The 10,058-nt window shown below is 31.0% G+C and overlaps 1 protein-coding gene across 1 annotated transcript; it reads left to right on the top strand.

The window, feature by feature from the left end:
* Positions 1–8,513, top strand: LOC134258425 (uncharacterized). The gene is made up of 10 exons (XM_062740975.1): positions 1–54; positions 603–620; positions 737–763; positions 855–949; positions 2,603–2,674; positions 2,875–3,001; positions 3,396–3,490; positions 4,414–4,482; positions 6,815–6,968; positions 8,384–8,513. The coding sequence occupies exons 2-10, from the start codon at positions 605–607 to the stop codon at positions 8,443–8,445; spliced, it is 717 nt and encodes a 238-aa protein (XP_062596959.1). The 5' UTR covers positions 1–54; positions 603–604; the 3' UTR covers positions 8,446–8,513.
* Positions 8,514–10,058: the final 1,545 nt, after the last annotated feature.

The raw sequence follows: 10,058 nt of genomic DNA, 5'->3' as shown, positions 1-10,058 counted from the left end.
AGCCACTAAGCTAAACGTTGATTTCAGATTATTAGTGGAGGGATCGCACAGCAAGTGAGTAGCTTTCAGAAATATCAATTAAATTATCTCAAAATAATCGAGGCCAATATTGCTAGAAACAGCTTCCATTCAGAAGTGCTTATTTCGTATAAGTAGCAATTTAAGCCAATATGTATTTATAACTACATTGTAAGATTATTAAGGGTTTTTATATTATCCCTATTATAATTTAGGATAACAATATCAATTAAATTATCTCAAAATAATCGAGGCCAATATTGCTAGAAACAGCTTCCATTCAGAAGTGCTTATTTCATATAAGTAGCAATTTAAACCAATATGTATTTATAACTACATTGTAAGATTATTAAGGGTTTTTATATTATCCCTCTTATAATTTAGGATAACAATATTTGTTAGTATTTTTTTCTTAGATTGAAAAGAAATTAATATTTACATCTACATTCTCATTTTTTTCGTCTGCGTATGTCTATTTATATTATAATATTTGGTGATATAAGTAAGCTAAATATATTCCAAATATCCCAAATTTTAAAATAAGCAGTTTATTTTTTTGAGACGATTTTTCTTAATTTTTTAAGGCATGAGAACAACATTTTGTAAGTATATTCATTTAATTATAAATGATTTTTTTGCTTATGTTAATATATTTATAAGAGAAACGCACTGCCAGTAGGTAAAAAATATTTTCATGCTTTAATAATTCATTTTGTAGTTACAACTATCTTATTCGCCCTATATGGTAAGTTACTTACAAAAATATCATTTTGCTTTTGTTCAATAGTAATTATTAAGAAAAAACATCTTCTTAAAACCATTTCCTCATTAAACAGGTTTACTTCGGGCTGGACCAACCTGTATGCGGTGTACTGATGTAGCTGATATCCAAGAATGTTTCACAAACGTCGCTAATTGTGGTGACAATGAGGTAAAATGATGTTAAGATGTATTAGATAAAAATAAGACCCTTTAATTATAACCGCTGAATATCTCTTCATTTCTAATTAAACATATGGAGATAACGAACATTATTCAAGATCAAAAGACCATAAAACAATAAAAAAAAAAACTTGAGCAGAGCAAACACGGACCTCTAAAACATCAGAGGTGGGATTAGGTGCCATGGAGGAGTAAGCATCCCTTGCCCACCGGTCACACAAGCCATGTGTTCCTGTCATGATCGGGAAATAACTGAAAATTTACTTGTATACTAAAGCTTTCTGTTACTTTAAATAATAATTATAAGACATGTTAAACATCTACTATAATGTTTCTCTTCCTTGTTGTAAAGGTTGACCTAACGTATAAATGAAAATGCGGAATTTTACGTATTTTCACTCAATCCTGTTTATTGTCCCCCGCTTGAAAAGTGGGGGATATTAATTTGGGTTTGTCCGTCCGTCCGTCTGTCCGTCCGTCCGTCTTTCTGTCTGTCTGTAAAACATCAGAGGTGCAATGAAATTTAGCATAGATTATGGTGCCATTGATTTTGAGGTCAAAAGGTCAAAGGTCAAGGTCATAAATAAGCAAATTCCTGTTAAAACACTTGCCACACGATATCGGTCACACAAGCCATGTGTTCCTGTCATTCTGTCTGTGTGTAACACTATCATTTCCGGCGAAATTTCAAGAAGATTTTGAGCTTATGAAAATTTTATACCAAAACTACCTAGTCTCTCGCCCCTCTCAAAGTGCCCCACTTTGTTTTATTAGTATTTATAGTATTACATTCGCTATTTTTAGCTGTTACTTTAAATAATAATAAAGGCTAAATAAAATTTTGACATGAAAACATTATATACATGTGACTTTACTATAATGTTTCTCTTCCTTGTTGATAGTATTCAGTAAATGAAAAATTTATGTTATAAAATCAACATTACAGTGTGATAAATATTCCATATAAAAAAATCTTCTACACACATAATAAAGAATAAGCAATCAAATCTTTATATGCATATTGACATACATGTATTTTATTTCCTTCAGTATACATGTATACTTTTAATTTATTAACATTTTCCCTAAGCGGGGGACACGAATTCTCTGAATATAAAACAGCCATAGAAAAAAAAACAATAAAATGCTTTCTATGTAAATATTGCATTGAATTTTGGTATTGCAATTTTCTGCGTATTTCAATAAAATAATCTAACGTAAAAAGAAACAAAAACATCTCTTTTTTACTAGAGAGATTTATGTAATATTTTCAGTTATTTTGCATATCTTGAAAACATGTCCCAAATATGAATTTTTATGATAAATACTGACTCTTTTATGAGGCTTCAAATATATAGAGGAAAACATTGATGCGTAATGCAATTGATATTGTTGGGAAATCTAACGAATCATTTTGTGAATGAAAGGGTACATCTCATATATACATTAATATTTATTGAAATGTTTTAAATTACCTTACAAAATATAAAGAAGACAACTTTTCATTTGCTGAGGAGTGTTACTTAAACGTTGAAATTTCTATCAGTCTTCCATATTTTAGATAATACTGTTTGATCTAAAACATGCAAATTTCTTTTTTGCATTGTGTATAGCAATTTGATCGGAGTATCCCTTTTTTTAGGAATGCTATCTGGAAAAAGTAACACAAGAAGATCTTAGCATCAAATACAACGCCGGATGTCGTTCAAAACAGGTTTCTTGATATTCAGACAATGATGCATTTTTATTTACTTTTTTTTAATTTAAAAAGGGGAAGGAACTGTTATACAGAGAAAAAAGTCTAAATATCCATGAAAAAGATTCCAAATTTCTCTTACAATCTACAAACAATCTATCTTTTCAAAACAAAAGAGATATACAAATAAACAACATCAACGTATTTTTTCTATGAAGGTATGTGCTATCATGGCCGCCTTAAATGGAGGCGGAAGGAAGAAGCGTGACCTTGTTAATTGTGCCGATTGTTGTAGTGATGCCCCGGATAAAAGCGGTCCATGTAACTCCAAACTGTGTGGTCTTGGTAAGTACATCGTCAATCAATTGTTAATTCCAGTTTTAAATAAATTATACATTCTTACAGGTACCTGATATAAAACAGAATGTAGATAAATTTCCCAGTCATGCACTTGTTGTAATTAACTGATAAGTTTAAATCTTTAGATACCACAAAAGTCTTGATTTGGCCCTTTTTTTCAGTACCAAAACATTTTCCCTGAAAAAAAAATTGATAAAGATTAGCGTAAATATAAATAAAAAACAAATCAGGTCAAAATTTATAATGTTAAAGCCCCATTCCTCACATGAAAATTAAAACTTGAATACTTTTCTTTTATCAACAGTGTCCAAGACATTGTACATGTTGTACTTGTGTTACTTAGTTTAATTAAAGCTACCCTTTTCCTTCCTTATTTAAGCTGGTGGACAAGTACAGGCCTCATGTGTTGTCTGTGAAGGCGTTCACAGTGACGTAGCTGCCTGTAGTTCAGCTGCTACTTGTCCTCCTAACGAGGTAAGAGGACAATGTTTCTTTTTGTTTTTTTTAAAGCTTTTTCATCTATAACAATAATTTGGAACCATAAATCAGTAACTGACAAACAACATGTACGCCATATCATTCGTGAATAGTTCTTCGCTTTGTATTCTTTCTTCAAGACCAATAAACTGCATGAGAACTGACTTAGGTCAAAATTTCAAATCGATATAAGTTTTGAAATAATTTTCATAACAAAACAAAATTTTTACCATACGTTTAAACTGGAATATAATACAAACTTGTAAAGAGCTCGGTTCCCTTTATGCATAAAACGGCCCTGTAGATATACCAATTTATAATAAAATAATTTGAGCGCACCCTATGATCTAAAAAATAAAACGTCTTATAATCCTCAGAAACATTTCTATCATTTACTAGTTGCTTATCTTAATTTTCTGTTTTTGTAGGCTTTTTCAAAATATGAGGAAATTGACGCATTTCTTGACGTCATAATGCATTGACTAGCCAGAAAACTATATCATTTTTGATGAACAAGCAATCACCAAAGGTCTAAATGATATTAAATGCATTGTTTACTAAAATTAAGCAGTTTCAGACATTTACAGGACCAAAAAAGGCCATAAGTTTTGTTTACCTATGTATTGTAAATAACAAACCATTTAAAATAAAAATTGACTTCAGCCTGTTCTCAAATTTGGGCTCCACGACAGCTAGGTTTTATACAGTCATTAGCTGTACCAATAGAAAAGCAAAGCAAAATCAATGTTTCCAGGCAGGAAAAAAGTTCTGTTTACCACAAAAATTACCCCCCCCCCCCCAAAAAAAAAAAAAAAAAAACACTTACACACAAACACATTAACTTATTGTATTTTTTAAAAATGTATCAGTTTAATTTATTGCGATTGTTTTTTTTAAAGATTTTTTTTTTACTTTTACAGGTGTGCTTCACTGGAATCCGTATCGTTGGCACAGCCATCCGATATGTCTTTGGTTGCTACGAAGAACGCGTAAGTGTTTGGTTTCGGAATTTTAAAGTTAAAACCAGAAGTATATATAATATATATTTCGTTTGGTAGAGCCCCTAGCCTACTTTTTTTAAATATAAAACATTCAAACAAAAACTGCAAGTTTTAATGTAAATGATCAGGAATTGAATATTCAGATGTCAAATGTACGAGGGTTGTCCAAAAGTCGTAGACATTGTTTATAACTCTGTTAATATGCCACCAATGTTATCAAAATTTTGCATAGTCATAATATATTTAATGTTCTTTAAATTAGTTCATTCTTAAATATAATATCTTTCATTTTAATAATATTGTGACGATTTATATGAAGGCCGATATGGTCTGTCGGCGCAATATTGGGAATAACTTATGTATATAGCTATTACATTTGCTTTTATTTCTTTGGTACTATGTAAGAAGTTGAGCTCAAATTTAAATCAGTGAAACCAGAATTAAAATTTTAATAACGTGTCAAATTTTCATATAAACTGCATTAAAAACAGACGATTAGTGTCATAATTTTCAAAGTATTGTCGGAATTGAGTTGGATGAAAACGACGTCGTCGAAGGCGTACCCAGCGCACGGGGATGTAATAAATTGTTTTGCATATGGTTTATATACATCAGAGACGGTAAAAAAGAGTACAGAAGTGACATTACACACTAGATTCTAATAAGAGAAGTTGCTTTTAAATGCTTTGAGATTCAATGATAGTTTATCCTCTATACAAAGAATAGTTACTACGTGTAAAAAGTTGAGTACCGTTTGTTAAACGAAGACGTTGGTGAACGTTCTGTCCACGAATGACGTCAAACAATGTGTATTCTCTGCTGTTTACAATTTAAGGTGATCTTTCGACTAAATTACGACTGAAATTTAAATCTGCTAAATACCCCCCCCCCCCCCCCCCCCCCCCAAAAAAAAAAAACGGACACTAGTGAATTCAAATTTTAAAGTCACTTAGTCAACAGAGGTTTTTCACTTTTAAAAAAATATTGGATGTTAACAGACGCGTGTGAAGCAGAAAAAAGAGATCATGACGTTATAAGAGACGTAAATTAAGCTTGTTTTCGTGCGCCGATCGATGTATACTTACATGCTTTCTTTATGATTTTCTTATTAAATGTGATATCATCATGAAACTTGGAATGCATGATCATAATTTTTTTTTTTTTTTTTTTTTTTGCTATGACATGAAAAGAAATTTAATTTAGCAAAGAGAAACTAAACTGTTTTCCTTGTCTACGACTTTTTTTGGGACAGCCCTCTTATTAATGAAAAAGGTAAAGACACCGAACACTGTTTGATGAAAAAAAAACCCCCAAAAATATTACCCCCATCCCACAAAATTAAAAAACTCTTTTAATAAGAACATTTGACATCCAAAAATCCTGTTAATTCAGGTATGTGTTGGGACACTTTTGTTCCATAAAATATATAGTTTTTACCTCATTCTGGAAGTTCTTTGAAAATTTATCGTAAATCTAATATGGAGTGTCTAAACAAATAAGGCTATGAAAACGACGTCAAAAAGGAGGAGGGGTTTCCTTTTCCAGCATTCTATAAAGTTTTGCCCATAAAAAAAGACCTAGGAAATGTTTAAACTGACTTCGGGGAAATAAAATACATCCAGGGTACTCACTGGTACTTGTTTTTTAATGCCAAAAGAGATTCAGAAAGAAAAGGGATGCACAGTTAAATTCGATTTGTAGTCCAGGTGTGAAATCAATCACGTCAAAAAAATGACGTTGATCATGTGTTGTAGATATTAAACTCAAAAAAGCAAATATGTAGGACAATCATGCGAGGATCTCTTCCAATGTGTAAATGCATTTTCAATATTATATGCATTGACAGCCGCTTTTCATGACATTGTAAAGTGAAATAACCAAGACAGGTTTAAGTCCTTACTCAGCTTCAGAGAATCTCATCAAAATAACTGTATGAAGTAGAAGAAGCGGACATTGAAAAACAATGGTGTTTTCGGACGTCATGAAACTAAAGGGCGACGGCACACATAATATCGGTTTTATTTTATAATAATTTAGCAAATAATGAACTTATCAAGCTAAAATTTTAAACATTTTTTTCATTTTTTGTTCTTTTTTGTTCCTTATAAATTTTGAAAGCACAAACTACGTAGTACTAATTTTATCGCCTCAGTCCACGAACTTTTTGATAACCCCTCGTACATTTAATTATTGTTTAATTATGATATTTTATCTTATTGAGATATATAATTCTGTTATATAATTCACAATGCCTTACACTTGTTCACAGAAAATCTTGAATAATAAACAGTTACATATCTTTTGAACCTTAAATTTGTAGGTTTGTCATGCTATGTTAGAAAATGACAATAAAAACCATACGGCCCATGGAAGACCTGGAAGAGTTATTCACGGCGACCAAGGAACACCTATCTGTGATTCATGCTGTAAAGGAGACAGGTGTAATGCAGCTGATTGTTTTGAACTCAGGAAAAGTAAGTTGCTTTGTGCTTATGCTAGGATTCATAGAAAGCTATTCACATCGTATATATTCCTCCTTTTATTTTGGTTGTTATATTAATGTAATTTTCTCTATTTTCGTTAATACATGTATATAAGTGTAGGGCAAAAATAAGAGATGTATGTGTACTAAGTGAAAAAAAAATGAGAAGCATACCCAAGACTATTTTTTGAAAATATAAATACCGGTACCTCTGAATGGAGTACTTGTTGATTTTGTGCCATTTTGCTTTACAAGGAGTACAAATCGAAAGACACGATGTTTTTATTTTTGATTTTAAATCAATTTAAATAGAAAGGAAAAACACGTAAAACATAATGATGAATTAATGAAATATTACAATATTGATTTTATAAATGATTTCCAAAACAATTTAATCTTATCGTCCTTATTCTATAACATTCACCAACCCATCTTCTAAAATGTAAAAGATTTAAAGCAACTACAATTTAAACATCAAAATGAAATGGCAAAAAGGAAATAAAAGATTTTGAAGCATTTGATTGTAGATGTTAAGAAATTGATTGGCAGAATAATATTTTATAACCTCCCCCTTTCTCTCTGATATGCTTTCCAGTCATTTATTGGTGTGCTTATTATATTCACGTTCTCCCTCGCCTTTTGCATTTTTATATTGCTTTGACAGATATGACGCTTGCTGACTTTAGCAATGGCTCAGTAAAAACCACACGCAAACCTCCTGCTGCAACAAGTCCCACGCCTCCCCCAACAAGTCCCACGCCTCCCCCTACAAGTCCCACGACTCCCCCAACAAGTCCCACGTCTCCCCCAACAAATCCCACAGTCGTTCAACCCACCAATTCAGCAAGTTCACCCGCAGGCAGCACTGCAGTACCCACCGCAGGCTAAACAAAATTATCTGTATTTTGTACAGCATTATAAATTAAAATTAAAAAAAAAATCATCCTTTGTACGACTATTTTCTTAATTCTCAATTTATGCTTAGCAAACGATTTTGCTTACCTGATATACACATATTTTTTTAGCTATGACCCTACCTCTTGCTGGTTTAACATTCAATCTCTTGGGTATTATAAATCGACTAAAACAAACGAACAAATTAAAAAAAAATGGGATACACATACAAAATTATTTGATTCGAAAGCGTTTGTCAAAGCCTCTAATGAATGTTGTTTGTTTTAAAAGAAATCTTTTTAGCTTAATATTTTGAAGAAAAAAAAAAAGAATTTATATTACTTCAGAACAAAAAATATTCCTCTTAGATTTGCTTCTTTGGTTTGGCGGCCTTTGTATGTCTTATCATAACCTTGCACCTCTGCTACCGTCAACGTGCATTTTAAGCCTAGAATGTTTATGTCTTTTGTATTCTATAACTATGTGTTTGCTATATTGTATTTTCTTCTACAGATATGACAATTGGTGACTTTAGCAATGGCTCAGTATCCCCATCTGGATCCCCCACTGGTTAAAAAACAAGCAATGGTTTTTAATTAATGTATAATGAATAAAATTAATACCTATGTGTTTTTTTATAAAACATTTGTTTAGGTTCCTTTCTTGATCTTTATGCTGAAAAATCGATGTAATATTAATATTGTTCAGTATAAAATACTATGAATATAAATTACATATATAGCGTTTAAGATATTTTTCGGAAAATGATTTTTGAATAGTTAAAGGTAGATTTGAACAAGAGCATTTCTCAATGTTCTGCTTAGGGTATATACGTACAAGACATAAACCACTGTACTCGTATTACCGGAATTTTTTCTACCAAAGACACTAAAAAGAACAGGCGTCAAATTGCAATACGTTTACAGTAACTTGTACACTGTCGTGGTTGTTTTAGTGCTGAATGTTTACGCATAAAAATGGGTAATGCCTGATATAAATTGTCTTTGATAACAAATCTTCTTTAAGAATTTAATATTTTTTTTTTCTCGAGAGGTCTCTTACTGATGCCTTTAATTCAATATTAAGATATTTCGGAATTTCCTATACATACAACATTCTTACCAATATTCGATAAATCCCTTTGAACTCGAAATAAATGATCAAAGTAATCTTTATGACTTTTCTATCATTAACTTCCTTTATTTTTATAAGTCATTTATTAGTAAACGTAGTTATTATGTAAATCAGATGTGGATGCTTTAAAATGCAAAGGAACTTGTGGAAAATTTGAAAACACAGTTTTACCAAAATAATTAACATGAAAATTTACGTTTATTAATAAAATTGCAGACATTTTAATACCATTGAAAGCGCTGCCTTTTCAATGAAAAAAAACCCGCGAAACTTACCTTGTCATAAGTCATTTGCAAAATTATTTTGCTAATCAGATAATTTGATTGTGCATACAAGCATTCTTAATTTGATATCTAGAAATTTCTGGACTTTCTGATTGATAATATCTGCGACCTGAGACCAGGCTTTTCAACAATCTGTGGGAATTCCCACATGTACCAATGGCGTACCGTTATTTTTTGTATTCATGTAAAACAGATTATTCAAAATCCTATAAATGGCCCTTTTCGTAAAAAAAAATACCATCATAATGACTGGTAACTGACATTTTTTAAAACATATTCATAACAACCATTTGCTTGATGAAAGCAGAAAACACACGCCGAGAGTGAAAAGACATCATTTTTTTTTTACCTTCAACTCGACATCAAAATATTTTTTTACGATTTATTATCAATTTATAATGATAGTTATTTCTATTCATATGTCGACACGATGTATCACAGCGAGCTTGGAATAAAAAATACCACAAATTTAAATACATATTTCATATTTCTAAAATTTCAATACAAAGCTTTATAAAAACGTCATGGCTATTTTTTTCTCTTCTCTAATGCAGAAATATACCCTTATCGCCTCCAAATGTTCTTCGTATGAACATTTTCTCAAACGATCTAAGTTATAGACAAACAAGTTAATGAAACAAGGCTATTAACACATTTGTTTAAAGTTCTTTGATCGATACAATGACATAATCAACGGATACAATTAATTTTTAAGTCAAATTCTGACTGATGCTTTTCAAACTATTGTTCGATCATTACACACACACATA

Source organism: Saccostrea cucullata, unplaced genomic scaffold (assembly GCF_032062105.1).
Source record: "Saccostrea cucullata isolate Sc308-1 unplaced genomic scaffold, CSIRO_AGI_Scuc_v1 ctg1966, whole genome shotgun sequence".
NCBI lineage: Eukaryota > Metazoa > Mollusca > Bivalvia > Ostreida > Ostreidae > Saccostrea > Saccostrea cuccullata.
Note: the sequence above shows the minus strand (reverse complement) of the source record. Positions and strands in the feature narration are given on the sequence as shown.

Coding starts and splice junctions, on each gene's coding strand:
- LOC134258425 (XM_062740975.1), top strand. Junction 950..2,602: donor CTAATTGTGGTGACAATGAG/GTAAAATGATGT, acceptor CCCTTTTTTTAG/GAATGCTATCTGGAAAAAGT. Junction 3,002..3,395: donor CTCCAAACTGTGTGGTCTTG/GTAAGTACATCG, acceptor TCCTTATTTAAG/CTGGTGGACAAGTACAGGCC.